Source organism: Narcine bancroftii, chromosome 14 (assembly GCF_036971445.1).
Source record: "Narcine bancroftii isolate sNarBan1 chromosome 14, sNarBan1.hap1, whole genome shotgun sequence".
Classification (NCBI taxonomy): Eukaryota; Metazoa; Chordata; class Chondrichthyes; order Torpediniformes; family Narcinidae; genus Narcine; species Narcine bancroftii.
The window spans coordinates 43,166,053-43,191,215 of NC_091482.1; the positions used below are offsets into that span (position 1 = coordinate 43,166,053).

The 25,163-nt window shown below is 45.4% G+C and overlaps 1 protein-coding gene across 3 annotated transcripts in view; it reads left to right on the forward strand.

Annotated features, from left to right (window-relative positions):
- The window catches only part of LOC138749470 (protein unc-13 homolog C-like), an 877,967-nt gene that overhangs the window by 764,064 nt on the left and 88,740 nt on the right, over nt 1–25,163 (forward strand). For 2 of the 3 annotated variants that reach the window (XM_069910841.1, XM_069910843.1), the window contains 4 exons: nt 1,584–1,727; nt 4,165–4,242; nt 13,084–13,161; nt 13,500–13,526. In XM_069910841.1, the coding sequence (XP_069766942.1) occupies nt 1,584–1,727; nt 4,165–4,242; nt 13,084–13,161; nt 13,500–13,526 (327 nt within the window). The remainder of the gene's footprint in view (nt 1–1,583; nt 1,728–4,164; nt 4,243–13,083; nt 13,162–13,499; nt 13,527–25,163) is intronic. The other variant, XM_069910842.1, reaches the window with a different exon arrangement.

The following is a 25,163-nucleotide window of genomic DNA, read 5'->3' on the forward strand; positions in this document are numbered from 1 at the left end:
AGACCGGATGAGGTGCTGTGAGACCAGCTTGGACATTGTGAGACCGGCTGAGAGGCTGTGAGACCAGCTTGGACATGGTGATACCGGCTGAGAAGCTGTAAGACCAGCTGAAACACTGTGTGACAGGTTGAGATGCTGTGAGACTGGCTGAGATACTGTGAGACCAGCTTGGACATGGTGAGACTGGCAGAGATGCTGTGAGACCAGCTTGGACATGGTAAGACCGGCTGAGTAGCTGTGAGACCAGCTGAAACACTGTGTGACTGGTTGAGATGCTGTGAGACCGGCTGAGATGCTGTGAGACCAGCTTGGACATGGTGAGACTGGCTGAGATGCTGTGAGACCAGCTGAGATGCTGTGAGACCGGCTGAGATGGTGTGAGACCAGATAAAACACTGTGTGAATGGCTGAGACGCTGTGAGACTGGATGAGATGCTGTGAGACCGGCTGAGAAGCTGTGAGACTGGTTGAGATGCTGTGAGAGGGGTTGAGAGGCTGTGAGACCAGCTTGGACATGGTGATACCGGCTGAGAAGCTGTGAGACCAGCTGAAACACTGTTGAGATGCTGTGAGACTGGCTGAGATACTGTGAGACCAGCTTGGACATGGTGAGACTGGACTGGCTGAGATGCTGTGAGACCCACTGAGATGCTGTGAGACTGGCTGAGATGCTGTGAGAGGGGATGAGATGCTATGAGACTGACTGAGATGATGTGAGACCAGCTGAGAAGCTGTGTGACTGGCTGAGATGCTGTGATACCGGCTGAGATGCTGTGATACCGGCTGAGATGCTGTGATACCGGCTGAGATGCTGTGAGACCGGCTGAGATGCTGTGAGACCATCTGAGATGGTGTGAGACCATGTAAAACTCTGTGTGACTGGCTGAGACACTATGAGACTGTCTGAGACACTGTGAGACCATCTGAGATGCTGTGCAGGACGATGAGATGCTGTGAGACCAGCTTGGACATGGTGAGACCGGCTGAGACGGTGTGAGACCAGGTAAAACACTGTGTGACCGGCTAAGATGCTGTGAGACTGTCTGAGACACTGTGAGACCGACTGAAATGCTGTGAGACCAGCTGAGACACAGTGAGACCGACTGAGATGCTGTGAGACCAGCTTGGACATGGTGGGACCGGCTAAGATATTGTGGGACTGGCTGAGACACTGTGAGACCAGCTGAGATGCTGTGAGACCGGCTGTCTTCCTCCAGTATTTCTGTTATTTACTCAATCACTGATTTTCGTTTTTAACTTTTTCCACCAAGATGACGTGAGTTGAGAACTAAAGCACATGGGTTAGGGTGAAAAGTGCAACGTTTAAAGGGAAATTCATCACTCAAAGGGTTGTGAAAGCGTGGCACAAGCTGCCACTGTGGGTGGATGTGGGTTCAATTTTGACATTTGTGAGAAGACTGGACAGGGACATGGATGGAATGGTATGGAGGGATATGGTCTAGATGCAAATTGATGGGACGAGGCAGAATAAATATTTCAGCATGGATTAAATGGGTGAAGAGCCAGGTTCTATGGCTTTACAATTAACCATAATGAGCAATGTCCATTTTTTTCTAATCTAGTTCCTGCAAACCTCTGAACATGCTCTCTTCTCCTGCTCCGTTGTGGATGTCTTCACTCAACTCAATCAAAGTTTTGAAATTATCAAAAAGTTAGAATGTCCTAATCCTGAGGCACTGGCACATTTAATGAGAAGATTTGCTAAGGTACATTCATTAACAATCTTGAAATGATTAAAAGTATCAACTGTATTAAATATCATTTTAGTTCTGACAACTGGATGGTGGAGTTGTCACCCTGGTTCTCATTGCTTTGCATTAACACATATCTGGAGAAATCTTTTGCTATGAAGTTTAATAGAAATTATTCCATCAGACAGACGTAGCATGGATTCAGAAAGGAAAGATCATGTTTCACTTATCTGTGACAGTCCTTTGAAAATATAACAAGCGCAGTGGAGGGCAGGAATCAGGTGGATATGGTATTCTTGGATTTCCAGAAGCCACAAAAGGTGCAAAAAAAAATGATACACTATGTTTCAGGATAATTTATTAGCATGGCTAGAGGAGTGATTAACCAATGGAAGGCGGAGTTGGACTAAATGGGTATTATCTGGTTGGCAGTCAGTGGTGAACAACATGGTAGAGGGATCGGCGCTAGGCCCACAACTGTTCATGGCATGTTTAAATGATTTGGAAGAGGGAACTGAGTGTGGTGCATCTAAGTTTGCTGATGACACTAAACTGAGTGGTAAAGCAAATTGTGCAGATGATCCAGAGAATCTATAGAGAGGCATTCGGCCCTTTCATGCCAGGCCTCCACGTGGAGGCTGGCTACAAGCATGGAGGGAAAACATAAAACTGTCCTTTCATGGAGGCTGCTCCTGCATCGCATTCATATTAAGAGGCGCCTCGTAGCTCCCTCTGGAGCCGATGGAGGTGGGGAAACTGGTGCTGTAGCGCCTCCGTCATAAATACACGGCAGTGCAATGGCCATCTTCCCTACCCATAATCCCTCCCAAGCAGCTGGAATCACTCTGTGTTTCCCAGAACAGTTCCAGCTGTGTGGGGGATTATGGGTAGGGAAGATGGCCATTGTTTTGCCAGATTTTGATCCACAGAGAGCGGCCCCGAAGGCCGAAGTGGCCCGGTGAGGTGCTGGAGTGGCCAGTGAAGCTGTCACAGCCCGCACCGGCCACCCACTTATGGTCCCTGCCCTGATGGCTCCCATTTGCCACCCTACTTGACAGCCCCCGCTGCCCTGATAGCCCCCGCTGACCGCCCTTGCCTTGAGGGTGTCATGGAAGAAGAGAGATGAGTGGGAAGATGGGTCACGGGCTGATGGCATCATCAGTCTGCCCTTAACCAGCTGCTTTCAGTGGCTGTACATTCAAGTCAGGCAGAGGAGCGCAGCACTCCAACAATTATCCTTCTCCGAGAGGAATTGCAACTCAGTCCCTTGAAGCCAGCTACAGCACATTCAAGAAGGTAAGTCTATCGATATAAGGGCAGAGAATCTCCGCCTTTACAGTTGGGCTTTTTCTTTGCATAAAAGGTTAAGTGAGCAAGGGTCTGGAAGATTGAGTAGAATGTTGGTAAATGTGAGGTCATCCACCTTGGAAGGAAAAGTAGTAAATCAGATTGCTATTTAAATGGTGAAAAATTGGAACATGCAATTGTGCCGAGGGACTTGGGAGTGTTTGTGCGTGAATCTCAAAATGTTAGTGTGCAACAGGTAAGCAAGAAGGCAAATGGAATCTCCATTTCAGGTGGAATTTGAATTTCAGAGTCGGGACATTCGGCTGCAACTGTACAAGGTCCTGGTGAGGCCAAAACTGGAGAACTGCATGCAGTTCTGGGCTCCTTACTTGAGAAAGAATGTACTGGTTTTGGAGGCAGTGCAGAGGATGTTCACCAGGTTGATTTAAAGGTGAAGGCCTGACCTAATGAGGAACAATTGAGTATTCTCATACTAAATTCACTGGAGATTAGAAGAATGAGGGGGGATGTCATAGAGACATTAATTCAAGATGTAGATGAGGAGGAACTGCTTCTCCCAGAGAGGGGTGGATCTTTGGAATTCGCCCAGTGTAGAAACAGCCTCATTAATTGTCTTTTCCATAGATGATCGGCCAATCATTGCTAATTAGAGAGTGTTAGTTGCATTCAGAGAGGAAGTAATAGTGGGCTCAACTACTGCAGCAGTGTGGGTAAAGATCAGAAATACTACAGACTTCCCAACAGGCACCAGGAGGCGAAGGAGCAGATGTGTAGACATATTCTGGGAAGTTGCAATGCAACATTATGGGAGACCTTTCCCAATATTGCTGGGAAGTCAGTGGACCAGCTGAACTGATGGCAGGGTGGAAGGTGACACCGATGATAATATTGATGAGCTCATCATGGGTGTGGTGGAGAAAGAATTGGCAACATTGGATGTAAGGATATCTGTCAATCGCAAGCAGCATATTTTTAGTTGGATGAGGATATCGTGTTCAGCACAGACATGTGGGCCAAAGGGCCTGTTCTGGTGCTGTACTGCTTTTGTTCTATGTTCCTTTATGGTGCACTTGAATCCATGATATATCTATCTTGACACAAATCTCAGTAACCATTGATGCGAACCATTTCTTTTTCATTGCAGACCATTAATAAAGTTCTCGTGCAATACGCTGCTATTATCTCAAAAGAATTCAGCTCTCACTGTTGCAAGGAAAAGCTGGTAGGTATTTACAGCCTGTGAATCTTGTGCTGTGGTCTCAGTGCTGATGTCGGGGGCTGCCTCAACAGCAGCGTGCTTTCATGGTTTGGCGGAGGCTGAAAGTGAATTACAAGTACAAGTCGTGTGGGGATATGAAGTGAGCAGCTCTACAGGAGCAGTTTCCTGTCAGATTATGTTGTGGGAAGCTCCCTGCGAGTTTCAATCCTTTTTCAAACTGAGATTGCCGAGATTATTCCATTTCTGTTTGTAATTAAGATTGGGTTGGGTGATTTAATTTGAAGATAGAGTCATTTAAGGTTGGTATAAAACTAAATATTATCACATTTTATATTAATAGGATGACATAATTAGCACAAAGATAATAAATACAATTGCAATCAAAAAACAGAATTCTTAATTAATGCAATCTTTTGGCTCTCCACTCATTTGCTACAAAGCCACTTCCTGTTCATTGGCAGGATAATTAGAAACAAGGTGGAAACTTTAGAACATAGGTGGTCATTTTTAAACTTAGATTTATTAGTTATTCATCTTGGGCTTCATTGCACAAATTAAGAACAGTGCATTGTTAGAAATCTGAAATAATGGGCAGTTTTATGTACTCACCAAATGTCAGAGCACAAAGAACAGATACAGTAAAACCCCTGGCATCCAGCACCCAGGTACATTACAGGACCAAGCCCATCGAGGTACACAACAGGATCAAGCCCACCCAGGTACACAACAGCACCAAGTCCACCCAGGTACACAACAGGACCAAACCCACCCAGGTACACAACAGGACCAAGCCCACCCAGGTACACAACAGGATCAAGCCCACCCAAGTACACAACAGGACCAAATTTTCCCAGATACACAAAAAGGCCAGGTACAGTAAAACCCCTGGCATCCCATACCCAGGTACATTGCAGGACCAAGCCCACTCAGGTACACAAAAGGACCAAGTCCACCCAGGTACACAACAGGATCAGCCACCAGCCCCCCCCCCCCCCATTCGGATACACAACAGGACCAAGCCCACCCAGGTACACAACAGAGATGAAAATCAATGTCAATTTCTCTCAGAACGTCCCCACAACACGAGATTCTCTCTTATTCTGCAGCATTTAGTGATGGCAGATCTGGGTTGAAGTTCGTCACATCATTCCAAAGTAAATAGCCTTGAGGAATTTAAGAGAGAAACATGTTAATGAGTAGCATTGATTTTGAACATCTATTTGTGTGTCACAGTTTGATAATTAGCACCCACAGCAGAGATCCCTCCTCCCTCTCGGGTCCCTTTTGTAATCAGATTATATCACAATTAGTATCAAACAGATTTTTAAAAAGATTTTCAAGCAACCCCCTTGCGTAACATAAATTAAAAACCGTTTGGCAGAATCCCGCAAGACATTTGGCATTTTCTTTCTGCAGCCTAGACTAGTATGTTTTAATGGTGCCGATGAAGTAACCATTACATGGGAGGGCTTCACGTCTGAATTTGTCACAGTTCTCACTTGGAAGCTAACATTTTTGTCTGTTTACCAATTAAAATATGCACAGTTTATTTTGTCCTTTATTGGCTTGATTTTTCCTTCAATCAAACCGAGTTCCACTTTTGCCATAACCTAATGATATCAACAAGACATCATTGAGGACAGGTTGCATTTTCCAATTTAATTTCTCAGAAACTCCATGGGCTTCATCAGGAATGTGCAAATTAAAGCTTTTTTTAAAAAGATGTATAAAATTGTCTATTAAAAAAAGAGTTATGTTATCAATGCGATAAGCATTTTGATAAATATAATGCTTTTAAAATAAGAAAACTAAAAGAAAAACTGCAGAGCAGGGAAAGAAGCAGTGGGCCATGGTGTTGGAGTTGGGAGATGTTGAGAGAGGAAGGTGTAGGGGGAGACTAAATGAAGGTTTTAGGAAGATTCTCTCTGCGGTGGGGGAAAAGAAAGACAGGTAAATAGATGAGTTCAGTCAGTGAATGAATGAGAAATTTTTGTCATCTTCTCATCAGTAATTCTCATTGGAGTTTACATCCTTCCTGATGCCAATTACTTACGGAGCTGCATGATGTGGTCAGTAATCAAGAGAAGGCCCATCCTGATGCACTACAAATCTTAGTCCTTAACCGGACATGTCTCAAGAAAACCCTGTCCACTACCACCAGCACGTAACCTGCTGTACCAGAGGTCCCAGCACCCTTGATCACTGCTACACTAAGGCCTAGTGTTTGTTTCCCGAGACCGAATTTTGGCAAGTCGGATTACCTATCTGGGTTCTTTTTGCCTGCATGCAGACAGAGCCTAAAAAGAGAAGTCCCAGAGATCAGAACAGCCAGAAGGTGGTGGTGGGGAGGTTGAAAAACGGTTACAAGACTGCCTCGAGTCAGTGGGCTGAGCGGTGTTAAAGAACTCAGCTGACGACCTGAATGATTACACCAGGGTCATTACAGACTTTTATCAAAACAGCTGTGGATGAGTGTGTCCCCACCAAATCATTCAGGGTTTTCCCTAACCAAAACTTCGGGATGAACCTGCTGAGAGCCAGATCACAGATATTTAAGTCCAGAGATCCAGATCAGTACAGCACGAGCAGGTACGAGCTACTAAAAGTATCTCCCAAGTGAAGTTGAGATTCTGGATGAAAATGGAAACAACAAAGGATACTTGACAGCTCTGGCAGGGTCGAAAGATATAACCTCCTACAAAACCAATCTAGTGCAGTAGGAGACTCCCAGATGAACTCAATGCCTTCTACACATGATTTGAGCACCAGAACAAGGCTGAGCCACTGTGCACCCCCTGATGATCCTCTCCTCTCTGTATCTGAGGATGACATGTGGCTTCAGCAGAGTGAATCCAAGGAAAACATCCACTCCGGATGGAGTACCTGGTCGAGAACTGAAAACCTGTGCTGATCAACTAGCCAATGTGTTCACAGATATCTTGAGTCCACTCCAGTAGTAGCCACCTGTTCCAAACAGGCCTTAATTGTACCAGTACTCAAGAAGGATATGATAACCTGCTAAATAACTATTGACCAGTGGCACTTACATCCATAGTAATGAAGTGTTTCGAGAAGCTGGTGTCGAAGAACATCAGCCCCTATCTGAGCGGTGACATGGATCCCTTCCAATTCACATACTGTAGCAACAGGTCTATGGCAGATTCCATCTCGCTGGCTCTACACAAAGTCCTGAAACACGTGAACAATAAAGATGCATTCATCAGGATGTTTTTTATCAACTATAGTTTTAACACCATCATCCCCTCAAAACTAATCAGCAAGACCTGGAACTCAACACCCCACTGTGTAATTGGATCCTGGATTCCCTCACCTCTAGACCACAATCACTGGAAATTGGCAAGAACATCTCCTCCACAATTTCCATCAGTACCGGAACACCACAGGGCTGTGTCCTTAGCCCCCTGCTCTACTCACTTTACACCTACAACTGTGTGGCTCGGTACGACAATAACATCCTGATAGTGGGTTGTATAAAGAACGGTGATGAGACAGCATGCAGGAGGGAGATTTAAAAGTTGGCTGAATGGTGTACTAACAACAACCTTGCACTCAATGTCACCAAAACCAAGAGCAGATGGTGGACTTCAAGAAGGGAAAACCAGAGGTGTATGATCCAGTGATCATTGGGGGATCAGAGGTGGAGAGGATGAGCACATTTAAATTCCTGGGAGTCACTATTTAGGAGGATCTTCCCTGGACCCAACACGTGACTGTTATCATGAAGAAAACATGTCAGCACCTCTACTTTATCAGGAATTTGTAGAGGTTTAATAGGACACAGAAAACCTTGACAAACTTCTACAGATGTGTAGTGGAAAGTGTGCTGACCGGCTGAATCACTGCCTGGTTTGGGGGCACCAATGCCCTTGAACATAAAACCCTGCAATAGGTAGTGGACACAGCCCTGTCTTCTTCTTTGGCTTGGCTTCGCGGACGAAGATTTATGGAGGGGGGTAAAAAGTCCACGTCAGCTGCAGGCTCGTTTGTGGCTGACAAGTCCGATGCGGGACAGGCAGACACGATTGCAGCGGTTGCAGGGGAAAATTGGTTGGTTGGGGTTGGGTGTTGGGTTTTTCCTCCTTTGCCTTTTGTCAGTGAGGTGGGCTCTGCAGTCTTCTTCAAAGGAGGTTGCTGCCCGCCAAACTGTGAGGCGCCAAGATGCACGGTTTGAGGCGTTATCAGCCCACTGGCGGTGGTCAATGTGGCAGGCACCAAGAGATTTCTTTAGGCAGTCCTTGTACCTTTTCTTTGGTGCACCTCTGTCACGGTGGCCAGTGGAGAGCTCGCCATATAACACGATCTTGGGAAGGCGATGGTCCTCCATTCTGGAGACGTGACCCATCCAGCGCAGCTGGATCTTCAGCAGCGTGGACTCGATGCTGTCGACCTCTGCCATCTCGAGTAATTCGACGTTAGGGATGTAAGCGCTCCAATGGATGTTGAGGATGGAGCGGAGACAACGCTGGTGGAAGCGTTCTAGGAGCTGTAGGTGGTGCCGGTAGAGGACCCAGCCCTGTACATCACAGTCAAAGCCCTCCCATCAACTAATCACACCACCCAGACATGCTCTGTTCTCGCTGCTACCATCGGAAAGAGGTTGAGGTGCCACAAGACTCGCCCCACCAGGTTCATGAATAGCTGCTACCCCTCCACTGTCAGACTCCTCAACAACAAACTCAATTGGTGACCCATTTAAGGACTCTTACTTTGCAGTTTATTTATTATTGAATATTTGTTTCCTGGATTGCGGTTTGTTTACACTTCCTTCTTGTTTACATTTCTCTCGTTTCCATATGTATCTTTTCTTGAGGGCAGTTTTATTTCTGCCATGTCAGTAAGTGGTCATTCTCCCTCGCCCGCAGACAAAAGAATCTCAGTATGTGATGTTGTGTATGTACTCTGACAATAAATCTGAACTTTGAAGAGTGGAGTGTTAAAAGATTCAAGGTCTTTTTTGTCTCAGCTTCCCAGGTACATCAAACACACAATGCAAATGAAGTACATTGAGCACATTGGTAAACAAGAAGTGTGCTAATGTTAGAAAATGGAAGTAACACACACTGGAGCAACTCAACTGGTCAGGCAGCATCCATACAAGGCAAAAGACCTCTTTTCTTTTCCATGGAGGTGTCTGACCTGCTGAGTTTCTCCAGCACTTTATGTTTGTTGCATGATGAACACAAGAGATAAAAAATCAAATAATTAATATAAAAGAAAGGAAAAGGAAGAAAGAGAAAGGGACAAGCCATAGACCCAAGTCAGAGGATGCAAAACTGACAAGGGTGAAAAGTAGAATGACAAAATTTGCATGCATGTAAAATACTTTGGTATCAACATGCATTTCCATTGCAGGCTGCAGCCGTACTGGGGTTCCCACCATTACATTGGGACATTACCTCTTGCACCAGGTTAATCCTGGTGTGGGATCTCAAACTCCATTCACATCCACAGGCATTGAAGGACAGCAGGTTTGGAGGCAGAGAGAAAGGAGACCCACTTGTTTGCATTCTTTCACTTTGCTGTAATTTTGTCATCTATTTCCAAGAGTTTGGTTATTTTTCTATTTTTAATAATATGATCTATAAATGGTAATACAGCTGGTGGAGCTGCTGTGTGGAGTTAGTTGTTCTGCCTGAGACCTCGTGGTGCTCCCACTTCCTCCCACATCCCAGGAACATGGGATTTGGCAGTAATCAGGCTCGGGTTGGATTTCAGTGCTCATCGAGCACCATCCATTCGGAACAGCACTCTTTTCCAAGCAGTTTGATGTCGTCGTCTTGGCATAGCTTTGAACGTTAGTTCAGTGCCAAGAGCAGTGAATGTTTTCCAATAGCAAAGGGATTGAACAGAGCAATGAAGCAATTTTTGACATCTGAATTAGTGGTAGATTTTGTAATTATTTCTTGCAACCATCAAATCATTTATTTACAATCAATATTTGGGATAGGGTGTGAATAAAAGTCTTTTGCCCTTTCAACCATTTCCTTGAAACTATGAATGATACTTTGAAATACTGATGATTAAGAAGATCAAAGTTAGACTCCAAAGTGAGAACAATTTAACTTCTTATTTAAATTGGTCAGAAGAGAACTTGCTTTTATTTGATGGCCAATTTTTGGTTTTGGTGATTTATATTTTATTTAGAAACAGAATTTTCTGGAGATGAAACAGGCCCTTCCGCCAACAATGCTGTGATGACCATTGTAAACCTACTCCACAACAATCTAATTGTTTGCCTCACATCCATGTGCCTATCAAAGAGTCTCTGGAATGTCCCAAGTGTACGAGCTTCCACCACCATCCCTACCACTCACTACTCCCTGTGTCCCCTAAACTTTCCTCCATTCTACTTAAACAGATGTGTTTGCTGTCCACCCTCAAACTCTTTTGTACCTCTAAAGTCACCTCTCATCCTTTATCACAACAAAAGAGAAAAGCTCGCCTTGCTTCATAAGACAGTCTCTTCAATCCAGGCAACATCCTGGTAAATATTCTCTGTACCCTCTCTAAAGCATCTACATCTTTCCAATCCTTAGCAACTAGAACTGAATGCTATATTCCAAGTGTCGTCTAACCAGAGTTTTATAGATCTACAACATTACCTCACAGCTCTTGAACTTAATCCCCTGCTAATGAAGGTCAACACACCATATGCTTTCTTAACCATCCTATCAACTTGTGTGGCAACCTCAAGGAATCTATAGACCTGGACCCCAAAATCCCTTTGTTCCTCCACACTGCTCATCCTGCCACCTTCAATTTTAACCTTCCAAAGTGAATCACTTCACATAACCGGATTGAATTCAGTTGCCACTTCTGACAACTGACCCACTCCTCCACTTCTAGAAAATTGGGATATATCCTATCTTGTCCCAGCGATGTATCCAGCACTTCCTCTTTCTTAACCCTGACATTCCCCAGCACATTAGCCTGTTCTGCACTGACCTCGCATTCACCAATATCTCTCTCCTTACTGAACACTGAAGCAAAGTATTGATTTTTGACCTCCTCTATCTCCTCTGCCTCCAGGCAAATGTTCCCACCTTTATCCCATCATCCCTAACCTCGCTCTAATTATCCTTCTGTTCTTCACACATGTAGAATGCCTTAGTGTTTTATTTAATCCTACTTGCCAAGACCTTCTCATGGCCCCTTGTAGCTCTCTCTTCTAGGCCTTTTTTAAGTTCCTTTCTAGCTACCATATAATTTTCATAAGGCCTTCCTAATTTTACTTCCTAAACCTTATTTATGCTTCCTCTGGACTCACCTCGCTTGTCAACCATGGCTCCTTTACCGTGCCTGATTTTTCCTGTCTCAGTGGGACAAACTGTAGTACAATTAGCATAGTGGTTAGTGCAACATTAGTGGCTGGGACTGGGGTTTGAATCCCACACGGTCTTTAAGGAGTTTGTATGTTCTCCCCACGTCTGCGTGGGTCTCCGTGTGTTCTGGTTTCCTCCCACCTTTTAAATCATAGTGGGGGGGGGTGTGTAGGTTACTTGGGTGCAATTGGATGACTTAGGTTCATATCAAATTAAATCTTTCACCCTCACCTTAAACATCTGCCCTCTCGTTTTAGATTCCACTGCCTTGTGAAAAAAGACTGTGACCATTCACCGTAACAATGGTGCTCATGATGTTATAACCCTCTATTGGGTCATGCCTTAGCCTCCCACTCTCCAGGGAGAACAGCCCTAACCTATCCAATGCCTTTAAGTGTTGGCAACATCCCTTCTCCTTTCCCCTTCCTCCTTCCTTTCCCCTCCCCTCCCCCTCCTTCTCTATGGCCCTTCGTTTTTTTATTTAGGTGCTACCTGTTTTACCACATTCCTGATGAAGAGCTCAGGCCTGAAACACAACTACCTTCTACTTTCCCAGAGAGTAGTGAATGTTTGGAATTCTCTAACCAGGGAAGTGGTTGAGGCTGCCTCATTAAACATATTTAAAATTCAGTTAGATAAATTTTTACATGATAGAGGAATTAGGGGATATGGGGAGAAGGCAGGTAGGTGGAGTTAGGTCATAAATTAGATCAGCCATGATCGTATTGAATGGTGGAGCAGGCTCGATGGGCCATTTTTGGCCTACTCCTGTTCCTACTTCCTATGTTCCTACTTCCTGTGATGCTGAATTTCTCCAGCACATTTGTGAACTGCATCTCCAAAGAATAATTAAATAAAATTGTGATTGCAACCATATTGAAAAATAGATTATCAGATGAATCTTTTCTTTAAATATTTTAGTTATTAGAAAACAAAGTAATAACTACAACTACAGAGTTGAAATTAACAAATTATCAACAGGAAATTGACATGGTTACATAGAAAAAAACTACAAGATCTATAAAAATTCCTACAAACTTAACCACCCCACCCCTCCCCTTAACCTAAATCTACCCCTTACTCCCCATTAAAAAAAGAGATAAGGAGAACAACTTCAATCATTCATTTAGTAGATTATCAGATGAATCTTAATGTCATCTTTACAGTGGAGGTTTATTTTAAACAAGGTGTTGCATTGTAAGGATTTCAGAGATTTCATGTTTATGATAATAAACTCAATTTCATCATTCTTGTGGTTCACTGTGCCGGTTCTGTATCTGCCAGATTGTCCCTGGTCATGGGGGGACAGGGAGGGGGGGTTGGATGTTCCGCCAGTGTTCCAGTCAAACATTTCCCTCAGTTGCACACTTACTGTACATGGAAACAGTGGGGTTAACAGAAAGCTACTCTCATCTTCTTGAATGATTTGTCTCATTCTGTGTTGTCTTTGGGTTGACATGGCCAGGCACTTCAAATGATTGATTGATTACACTTCTTGCAGCCTTGCATCCTGATGAACAACATCCAACAACTGCGGGTCCAGCTGGAGAAGATGTTTGAGTCGATGGGTGGTAAAGAGGTGAGTGCCTGTAAAAACCCAGAGGCAAACATTCAATTGGATGCAAATGTCACACTTAATGATGTGTGTTACTCTATTGGCTAATACTAATCATTAATTTTACTTCACAATTTTTGCACCCTCTTGAAGGTCAGTTTTCAACATTTGTTTGATGCAGAATACTGTTTAAGTACTATTTACTCTCGGAGGTAGCATTTATGTCCTCATGAATAGCTATATTTGCAATGGTGAAAAGTCAACTTCTCTAAATGTTCAGCACAGTTAGCTGCATGTTTTGTGTATTGTCATTTGTTTCGCCTTTCTTTAAAATGTTTATTCTGCATTCAATTGTGTTGCAGGAGGAAAGTGAAAATTCCTTTTGTAAGGTCTGTTTGTTCAAGGATTCAAGGCTTATCAAAAACAAGACTTTTCCTGAGCTTAAAAAAAATGCAAAGCAAAGCAACCCTGTTTTAGACAGATGTGTTTTGCAATAAGATTTAATGCCTGCAGAAAATAAACAATGACTCAAGGTGTTCATTATAATTATGGCTACCAATTACATTGACAATTTGCAACCATTGCTTGAAATCTAATGTACAAGCAGTGACTGGGATGGAAATTCTTTGTCACCCTATTCTGACAGGCACCTGATACAGGGGATCATTTACAATGGGTTCACTGCATTAGGAATGCAACTGCCACAAATTGTGTATCTTTCAGGGAAGAGACTGTTTAATTATTTAATAGAAAAATAAAATTGGGAATTGCAGTTTTGAGAGCAGCATTTTCACAGACCAAGCTTTGGGCTCAGTGAAACAAAACCAAGTGCTGTCTTGGTGTGATTCCATTTCTATCAGAATTTATTGTCGAGAACAAGTCACAAAATTCAGTGTGTTGCGATAGCGTCATAAGTGCAAACATACAGATTATGAACCATCTTACAACAATAATATAAAAAAATAGTGCACGAAAAATAAGGCAGTGTCTTTGGTTCATTGATTATTCAGGAATCTGATGGCAGCGGAGAAGAAGTTGTCCTTGTGCCGCTGAGTGCTCGTCTTTAGGCTCCTGTACCTTTTCCCAATGGTAGCAGTGAAACATGCACACTTTCAAAAAACTATAAGCAAGATCATACTTCTACAAATTCAGACAAATTGATCACAATTTGTGTTTTCATTTTATTAAAAGGAAACAAAATGAACTTATTGCAGCCTAATCTTCAGTACACCTTGTAATCATAATTATTTGATACTAGAACCTCTACTCACCCTCATCTTCCTTCCTCCAGTACTCCATCCCTTCCCTTCCATCTGCCTCTTTCTCTGCCCTCTGCCCCTTACCCTATCACTTCTTACCTCCATTCTTTTCTTTCCCCCCCCCACCTGTGTTCACCTATCATGTGCCAACCTGAACCCCCTTTCACCCCTCCCCCTTCCACCCCTCACCATGCTGTTTATTTCCTGATGAGGGGCACAGGCCTGACGGCTGCCTGCTGAGTTTTTTCAATGCGTTGTGCGCTGCTGCAGTTTGCCAGTATTTGCAAACTTCTTGTTTACCCTGTCTTTTTTTTTGCAAGAGTACATTATAGAATTAAATCTTGGTGTTAGATGTCATTTAGAGCCTTGGTATTTAGTACATGTTTGGCGAGGCTAGTCCACCACTCATTTTGGATCTCCCGGAGTTTGCTCTGAAGATGGCTGCATGCGCGACGGAAAACTCGTTTCTTCTCTGGCCAGGACGGCTTTGCAAGGTGAGCCTGGTAGGCAGCTCGCTTCTTTGCCAGCAGCTCCTGGATTTCCTGGTTGTTTTCGTCGAACCAGCAGCTCCTGGATTTCCTGGTTGTTTTCGTCGAACCAGAGCCATGACAATTCTCACTGGCTCTAATAATTTGTCATTTCTTTCCTTGCAAAGTCTTCTCATTTTCAGTGTGTTTCGGGTCATGCTCTAGCTGTGTAATCATTGTTCATGTTTACTTTTTCAATTAATTCAAAGAGTTTGCAAGCAAAAATGTTCCAGCCATTGGGAAAGATACCTCAGTCACGTTTCATGATTCGTACCGTCCCAACAATCCAGCAATGGCAAATGGAATGCAGTATGATGTTCAGAGTAGGGACTCGGTGACACGCATGTTGGGGTTTGAGAATGGCTGCGTCCTCTAGGGATTAAGATGATTGTGTCCTCTGGGGATTGAGAATGGCTGCGGCCTCTGGGGATTGAGAAAGACTGCGGCCTCTGGGGATTGAGAATGGCTGCGGCCTCTGGGGATTGAGAACGGCTGCGACCTCTGGGGATTGAGAATGGCTGCGGCCTCTGGGGATTGAGAATGGCTGCGGCCTCTGGGGATTGAGAACGGCTGCGACCTCTGGGGATTGAGAATGGCTGCGGCCTCTGGGGATTGAGAATGGCTGCGGCCTCTGGGGATTGAGAATGGCTGCGGCCTCTGGGGATTGAGAATGGCTGCGGCCTCTGGGGATTGAGAATGGCTGCGGCCTCTGGGGATTGAGAATGGCTGCGGCCTCTGGGGATTGTCTTGGTGCTGGCATTTGTTTATTGTCACATTTTAGCTCATATAATAAAAAAGGGCTTTTGCATGTAGTCTAGCAAGTAAACTCTAACATTCATGCAGCCATACCAAGTGACAGGGCAAGAGCACAGTTACAGAACATAGGGTAACACTGAAAAATTACCAGATAATAAGGACAGCATTGTTGAGGTGGTTTGTTCATAAGCCTGACGCTACAGGAAGAAACTCTAAGCCTTTTGGTGTGCACTTCCATCTTCTCAAACCTCTCCAAAAGGAGGAGGGAGAATAGAGTATGTAGAGTGTGATGTGTCCAGGCCAGTTCCCGTCCCACACTGTGATGCATCTAGCAAGTCTGTTCTTGATGGTGCCTAAGTAGATGTTGTTGAGGGAAAGAGGGAACATGCTGAACCCCATCAGTCTTCTCACAAAGTAGAAGTGGTGGTATGCCATTTTGAACTTCAGGTCAATGTGGGTGGTCCAGGTCAGGTCATTGGAAATGTTTACTCCCATCAGCCTGAAGCTGTCTACTGTCTTTCCTTCAGTGCTATTGATGATGGACCGTGCTGAAGTCTCCACACCATCCCCTGAAGTCCCTGATCCTCTCCTTGCTGTTGATGATGTTGAGAGAGGGGTTGTTATCTTGGCACCATGCCACTCAACATTCCATCTCCTTCCAGTGTCCCAGGTCGTCGTTGTTTGATTCTCCGTCTCCATGCCACTTCAATCTTTAACTTGAACCTTTCTTCAGTTTATTTCACCACGATCCCCACATTTCCCTCATAAATCTACTTTCTGTTGTATTTTAAAGTTTTCCTGCTGCTGATCAAACTTTTTGACTGCCCTTTTATTTAATTTGTTAATTTAATTTCTAACCCAACTGTTATTCAACAGCTTTTTCGTTATCTTTGTGTAACTAACTCGACCTTCGTTGTTTTCCTACTGAGAGGCATACAATTATTCAACAGAAAACTGCTCCAGAGAAATGTTGATAAACTGGAAAGGGTGCAAAGAAGATTCATGAGGATGTGAAGTGAAACACAACACCATGGTTGAAGTAAAGACACAATACTGGAGAATGTTCACGGGGCAGAGGGGCTTAAGGTACAAGAAGGGAAGAAGCTAGACAGGGGAGTGTAAAACTGGAGGGCAGAGGTTTAAAGTGGGAGGGGAAAAGTTCAAAAGGGAGCTGAGGGGTAAATTTTTCATGGTGGGGATGTGCAATGAGGAACATTAAGGCTGACAATGGGAATATCCAGCATGATATTAATATATTGAATGTAGTTAACAAAAAAATGATCTTTTGTATCAAATTTATTGAGGGAAGCTAATTTTCTGAAACCATGTTCTTGCTAAGTTAATTTGCTCAATTATTCCTCCAGGGTGCTCCACACGTGGCCTTTATCTTAGAAAAATCAATGTGCATTCTTTTCTCTTAAGCAGTCAACACATGTAGATTTAGCAATAATTAATAAATTAATTTCTGAGCTCGTTACAAGATCCTGGAATATGCTCAGTAAATTAATAAATTATCCATCTTTCTAAATATGATTTCAGCCCTTAAAGTTTGCTAAAATCCCTACACTAAAAAAAATCAACAGCGTAGCAGACAAAATTGCCTTTGCCTGAGGTTTTATGAGAGTCGATATGAATTGTATAGAGAATTCAATACATTGTTCAATTTCAAAAATAGATATTATATTCCCATTTCATCTATTGTTTGCCATCACCCTTGTACATGATCTTAAATTAATTTGTGCATCATGGTACATCATAAATTATGGATAAAGACATCAGATTACAATTAGGATTCCGCTGAAAAAGTACAAATTGAGGCAGGGAATTTCATTATTGTATCATGGTAGCCAAACGGCCAATAAATGAAGAACTAATGCATGATGAAGTGATGAATGGTGTTCGAGTGTCGGTGTCAGGTGATTATCCAGATATAATGTCAGGGGGAGTAAATTAATGCTGAACATTAGACTAATCTCCAACCATCCAATTACTGGAGAAGGCAGGAGAATGCTGAAGGTATCATGTCAAACAGACAGAGTTGTGGCAAATTGTGCCAACAGATTACCACATCAGAGCAACAGATGAACAACCCATTGACAATGCTGGAAACCATGGCATACATGGTGGCAAGAATCAACCAAATGCCCAAGGATGTTTCAGTCTGGTGGAAAATTCACCTAGATGGATACCAATCAAACTGTGGAGATCAAATGTACTGCAGATGCTGGAAATATGAAATAAAAATAATGCTGGAAACACCTGGCAAGTCAGACAGCATCCGTAGAAGAAAGAGAAATGTTAGTCTGAGGCCATTCTCCAGAACTGGGAAAGTCAGTGCATGTTAGCTTTAAGTTGCAGGGAGAGGGGAAGAGGGATGGACAGGACAACAGGAATATCTCTGACAAACAGAACCAAATTGATTGACAAGTCGGTTAGAGAGACATTGTGCTTCTTTATTGTGCTGCTAGTAGCAGAGCTCTGGGACATGGCCCGTAGACCATGCAGAGCTCTGGGACATGGCCCATAGACCATGCTGAATTCTGGGACATGGCCCGTAGACCATGCTGAGCTCTGGGACATGGCCCATAGACCATGCTGAACTAACAGACAGAGAAAAGCTGAGGCAGAAACATCCAGTGTTGAGTCAGACAGAAAGAAAGAGCTAGTTACCTGAAGCTGAAAACTCCAACATGTATTCCAGACAGATGCAACGTGCCCAGATGGACTAAGAGGTGTGCCTCGAGCGAGCATTGGATCAGAATGGGAATGGATTAAAAATTCAAAAGGGAGGCAGCTGGAAGCTGGTGATTGCAGCACAGCTGCTCTGCGAAGGCATTGCCCCAGCCTGCTTTAACTTACTTTGATGTGATAATCAAAATGCAGGGCTTCAGATTGGGAGAAGTGCAAGTAAATCACTGTTTCACCTGGATGGTGGGAAAGGAAAGAGGAGAAAGGACAAGTATTGCAAACACATTACACAAATCTCTGAGCATGTTTTCTTTCTAACTGCCGCGCTATCCCATTCGATCTCACCGATCAGATATTGCCTTTGCCCTCCCACTGTCTCACCCCTGTCACTTTCCCATTTCCGATGTCGGCTTGTGGACCTAACATGTGATCCGTTTTCTTTCCAAGATGCTGCTGACTGTTGAATGTTTTGGCTTTTACTCTTGATTTCAGCCAGTATCGGAAAGACTCCATTATGCATGCAACAGAAGACAACAGTCAAAAGGAGCAGAAAAGAGGGCACTTGCTTTGTCCAGAGCTTGAAGCTCTTCTATAATTTAAACCAACCATTCTCACACTCTTTTTAGATTAATGTCCCCCTTAGGACTCTGCTCAAAGTTTATGGGCCCCCATCCCTGTGAAGCCGAAGAAGAGACTACCAAATACATAAAAAATATATTTCATGACTTCAGTCGGTGCCCCCACCCCACTTAAATGTGCTGTGGTCCCCGGTAGGGCTGTATGCTTCCTCGCCCCATTGAGAATAGCTGATTTAAACATTGCAACCAGTTCTCTCTCAATTGATACTAATTTAAACAGCAACTTCTCAGCTCAAATGTAGAATGGATAACTTTCAGCCTGACTGAGGGCTTTCTTTGTGAGAAGCATGAAGTCATCAAATCTGTCAGTGACAAACATTGATTTTCATGACTTAACATTAGTAATTGCTCTTGCGATATATTGGTCAGCTTGTAAGTACATGCCCTCCTTTTACTGATACAAGCCTCAGTGGATACCTCAAAAAGAATTACATGGCACAAGTCAATTAAAATTGCAGAGCAGATTTCCTGTGAAAGGGATGCGGTTTGTGTTTCTGGGAAACTAACTGCTGCCTCCTTGGTATCCATCGGTGTTCCCAAATTGTGCTTCTACATTTTCAATGTCACTTTCTGGAGTCATCATTTCCAGTGCAGGTCCTGCCAGCCACAGCAGTTGAGGCAGACTGTTAATAAATTGTCCTAAGCACTAATGATAGAAGGACTGGAATCATTTTATAAATTCCATGATAAATTACCCAACACAGGGGTCAGAAGACTTTCAACCAAGCTGCTTGTGGTCTTTCCCCATCCACACCCTATTTTTGTCCCCCTTCCCACCCATTCACCAACACAATCTCCTCCCTCTTTAATTCCCTCTGGTCCCATCTGTCTTGCGCCACACCTCTAACAGCTTCCATTATATCACCAAGCACTTCGGCCCATGACCCATATGAACCAACTCCACATCAATCTAACACCCCCCCCCCACCCCGCCTCCCTCACAGCCCATAACTTTCCATCTTTCTTACATTCTTACAATCATTTAAATGTCCCTTTTGTACCAGCCTCCAATTCCAACTCCAGCTCGGGCAATGCATTCCAGGCACCCGGTATACTCTGTGTAAAAATAAACCTACCCCTGATGGCTCCCCAAAACTCACCTTAAACTAATGTCCTTTGGTATTGGCACTAGGAAAAGATGTTGCTTGTCCACCCTATCTGTGCCAGTTCCAACACTCTGTCTCCCTTCATCACCTCCCAGCCTTCTCCAACCCTCCTCTTATAACCATATAACAATGACAGCACAGAAACAGGCCAACTTGGCCATTTGAGTCCATGCCGAACACTTTCTCCCATCTAATCCCACTGATCTACTGTTATGAACCCAGAGGACCCCAAAACCCAGCAGCAATAAAAATTCACCAAGACAAATGGTTACTTAAACAAAAGTTGCTTTTAATTATCTTTAACCATGAAAACAGGATCAAACTTTAATTTTTTACTCTTAACTTAACCAAGCTTAACCCCCTTCTAATTCTAAGCGCACATGTATGTAATATGTATGTAAGTTCAGAAAGGTTCTTTAATTCACAGTACAATCTTACTTCTCACTCCTCCAAGTTCACTGGTTTCAGGCAATTCTTATACACAGAATTGAAGATTTATGAAGTTCATCAGGCTTTGGTGCTTGAAAGGTGAATGATTACCACTCAGGTGGGTTCTTGTCAATTTTCAGAGAGAGATTTGTTGATCATTGTTAATCACCCACTTCAGTGTCTTGCCGAAGAAAATGGAATCAAGGTTTTCCAGATGATAACTTTTTCTTTCAGGTCATCACAGAGTTCCTTTTTGTTTCTCTTTAGGGAGCCAGTCTTCTCCTCTTGTATGGTCCACAAGGGCATGACCAGGCTGAATTAAGCACACACAACCCATCTTCCAAATGGGGTTTTCCACAAGCTTGCCAGCTTGTCCCTTTCCAGTCTCAGCTGCTGCTGAACTGTAGAACTGAATTCTTTCCCACTCTCAGAGAAAAGCCTGCATGACTCTCACTGCTTACACATGACCCTCTCAGAACAGCAAACAGAACCCAGACAGCCTGCGGCTCCAGACCTAGTTCTGGAGTTCTTTCATCTGTTGCTTTCCAAAAAACAATCCATTAGTGTAGTCTCTCTAGGCAATCCCCAAAGCTTTTACAAAGGCACTTGGAGCCGGCCTGTCTGGCTTCAGCAGAGCTCCAGCATTTTAAATGAGATGTGTTTTGAAGTGTTTGTATGTGAGCTACACTAAAAAACCAATATATCTATATACAGTATAAAATGCAACATAATCTGTCACATTTGGGATGGGTGTGGGTGTTGGTGGGGATGGGTGTGACTGTTGGTGATGACAGGTGGGAGTGTTGGTGGGGATGGGTGTGTGTGCTGGTGGGGATGGGTATGGGTGTTGGTGGGGAGGGGTGTGCGTGTTGGTGGGGAGGGATGTGGGTGTTGGTGGGGATGGGTGTGTGTGCTGGTGGGGATGGGTGTGGATGTTGGTGGGGAGGGGTGTGCGTGTTGGTGGGGAGGGGTGTGGGTGTTGGTGGGGATGGGTGTGCGTGCTGGTGGGGATGGGTGTGGGTGTTGGTGGGGAGGGGTGTGGGTGTTGGTGGGGATGGGTGTGTGTGTTGGTGAGGATACGTGTTGGCGGGAATGGAAGTGGGTGTTGGTGGGAACAGATATGGATGTTGGTGGGTGTGGGTGTGGGTGGTGATGCGTGTTGGTGGGGATGGGGATGGGTGTGGGTGATGGTGGGGAGGAGTGTGGGTGTTTGTGGGGATGTGTGGGGGTTGCTGGGAACGGCTATGGATGTTGGTGGGTATGGGTGTTGGTGGGGATGCGTGATGTTTGGGACGGGTGTTGATGGTGGGGAGGGGTGTGGGTGAAGGTGGGGAGGTGTGTGGGTGTTGCTGGGGATGGGTGTGGTTGTTGGTGGGGATGTGTGTGGGTGTTGCTGGGATTGCGTTTTGGTGGGGACGGGTGTGGGTGCTGGTGGGGAAGGGTGTGGGTGAAGGTGGGGAGGTGTGTGGGTGTTGCTGGGGATGTGTATGGATGTTGGTTGGTAGGTGTGTGCGTGTTGGTGAGGAGAAATGCATGTGTTGGTGGGGAGGGGTGTGGGTGTTGGGGATGGGTGTGCATGTTGCTGGGGATGGGTGTGGATGTTGCTGGGGATGGGTGGGGGAGTTGGTGGGGGTGGGTGTTAGTGGGGATGTGTGGATGTTGGTGGGGAGGGGAGTGGGTGGAGTTGGGTGTGGGTGTTTGTGGGGAGGGGTGTGGGTGTTGGTAGGGATGCGTGTTGGTGGGAATGGGTGTGGTTGTTGGTGTGTATGTGTGTGGGTGTTGCTGGGATTGTGTTTTGGTGGGGACAGGTGTGGGTGCTGGTGGGGAGGGGTGTGGGAGTTGCTGGGGATGGGTGTGGATGTTGATGGGGATGCATTTTGGTGGGAACGGGTGTGGGTGTTGGTGGGGAGGGATGTGGGTGTTGGTGGGGATGGGTTTGGGTGTTGGTGAGTAGGTGGGTGTTGGTGGGGATGTGTGGGTGTTGGTGGGGAGGTGTGTGGGTATTGGTGGGGATGGGTGTGGGTATTGGTGGGAACGGATGTGGGTGTTGGTGGGAACAGATATTGATGTTGGTGGGTGTGGGTGTTGGTGGTGATGCATGTTGGTGGGGACAGGTGTGGGTGATGGTGGGGAAGGGTGTGGGGATGTGTGGGGGGTGTTGGTGGGGAGGTGTGTGGGTGTTGCTGGGAATGGGTATGGATGTTGGTGGGTGTGGGTGTTGGTGGAGATGAATGTTGTTTGGGATTAGTGTGGGTTTTGGTGGGGAGGTGTGTGTGTGTGTTGGTGCAGACCAGTGCGTGTGTTGGTGGGGAGGGGTGTGGGTGTTGGGGATGCGTGTGGGAGTTGGTTGGGATGCGTGTGGGTGTTGAAGGTGATGGGTGTCGGTGTTGGTGGGGACGTGTGTGAGTGGGTGGGGATGGGTGTGTGTGTGGGTGGGGCAGGTGTTGATGTTGATGGGGTTGGGTGTGGATGTTGGTGGGGATGCGTGTTGATGGGCCGGCTGTTAATGGGGATAGGAGTGGTTATTGCTGGGGATGTGTGTGGCTGTTGGTGTTCATGCGTGTTGGTGGGGACGGGTGTGGTGTTGGTGGGGAGGGGTATGGGTTATGGTGGGGAGGGGTGTGGATGTTGGTGGGGAGCAGTGTGGGTTATGGTGGGGAGGTGTGTGGGTGTTGGTGGGTATGCGTTTTGGTCGGAACGGGTGTGGTTGTTGGCGGGAACAGGTGTGATTGTTGGCGGGAAAGGGATGTGGGTGTTGGTTGGGATGGGTGTGGGTGTTGGGGGGATGGGTGTGGATGCTGCTGGGGATGGGTGTGAGTGTTGCTGGGGATTTGTTTTCGTGGGAACGCTTTGGGTGTTGGTGTGGAGGGGTGAGAGTGTTGGTGGGGATAGGTGTGGGTGTTGGTGGGTATGCGTTTTGGTGGGAACGTGAGTGGTGTTGGTTGGTATGGATGCGGGTGTCAGTGGGCATGGTTGTGTGTGTTGGTGGGGAGTGGAGTGGGTGTTGGTGGGGATGTATGTTGGTAGGGATGGGTGTTGGTGGGATGGGTGAGGTTGATGGTGGGGATGGATGTGGGTGTTGGTGGGGACGTGTGTGGGTGTTGGTGGGGAATGGGTGTGGGTGTTGGTGGGTGTGCATTATGTTGGGAATGTGTGTGGTGTTGGTGGGTATGGGTGTGGGTGTTGGTGGCGAAGGGTGTGGGTGTTGGTGGGGATGGGTGTGAGTGTTGGTGGGGATGGGTGTGGATGTTGGTGGGGAAGGGTGTGGGTGTGGGTGGGGATGTGTGAGTGTTGGTGGGGATGAGTGTGGGTGTTGGTAAGGATGGGTGTGCGTGTTGGTGGTGACAGGTGTGGGTGTTGGTGGGGATGGGTGTGTGTGTTGGTGAGGATGCATGTTGGTGGGAACTGATGTTGGTGTTGGTGGGAACAGATATGGATGTTGGTGGGTATGGGTGTGTGTGTTGGTGGTGATGCGTGTTGGTGGGGACTTGTGTGGGTGATTGTGGGGCGGGGTGTGGGTGTTTGTGGGGATGTGTGAGTGTTGGTGAGGATGGGTGTGGGTGTTGGAAGGAATGGGTGTGGGTGTTGTTTGGAAACTGGATGTATTGTTATTGCAGCATGAGTGTAAAACCCATTTGGTGTTTTACCAGCTCCAGACTTCATCACCGCCTTTGTCCACTCATTGACCACAGAGATAAATTGCAGCAGTGTGGTGTGAGTTGACTGAATTCACCAGTATGGATCAGTGGTAAAGCTGGAGGCAATAGGCATCGAGGGAGAAACCACGAGCTTTGGAGAATGGGGCTGTTGGAGTTCCTCAGGCCAAGTCATCGGCAGTCGCATCACCAGTGAGCAATACCAGAGGATACCTATGTTCGGAGAGTAGAGGAAAGTTTAGGGTAGATCTCAGCATTAAGGTTTTTACACTGTGAGTTTCGTGGGGAGTTTACAGAAAGGAGATCAATAAGATGGAAAGAGTGTAGAGGATATTTACTCAAATGTTGTCAGATCTTCAGGAGTTGAGTTACAGGGAAAGATTAAATGGGTTAGGACTTTATTCCTTGGAGCGAAGAAGAATGAGTGGAGATTTGATAGTGGTGTACAAGACTGAGAGATATTGATAGGGTGGTTGCGAATAGGCTTTTTCACAGATTGGGGAAAGGTTTAGGGGGAACATTAGGATTTCACTCCAAGAGTGGTGGGCCTTTGGAATGAGCTGCCATCTGATGTGGTAAATGTGGGCTCGATCATGTGTTTTAAGAATAAATTGGATAGGAGAGGCCTGGAATGTTATGAAATAGGAGCAGCTCAGTGGGAAATGATGGTCAGCACTAACTAGAGGCTGTAGCTTCTTATGGTTCTAATGGGTGCCAGGAATGCATTGCCAGGGGTGGTGGTGGAGGCTTGTATAATCGGGTCATTTAAAAGATGTGGATTAAGAAAAATAGAGGGTTATGGGTGTGAAGTCAGGAAGGATTAGATTGTTGAGAAGTCGGTTTACATACATCATCACAGAACAGGCCCTTCAGCCCACGATGTTGTACTGACCTATGGAAACCTAGAAGCTGTTCTTTTTCTACCTCACTCCCATAATCCTCTATTTATCTTGCATCTCTATGCCTG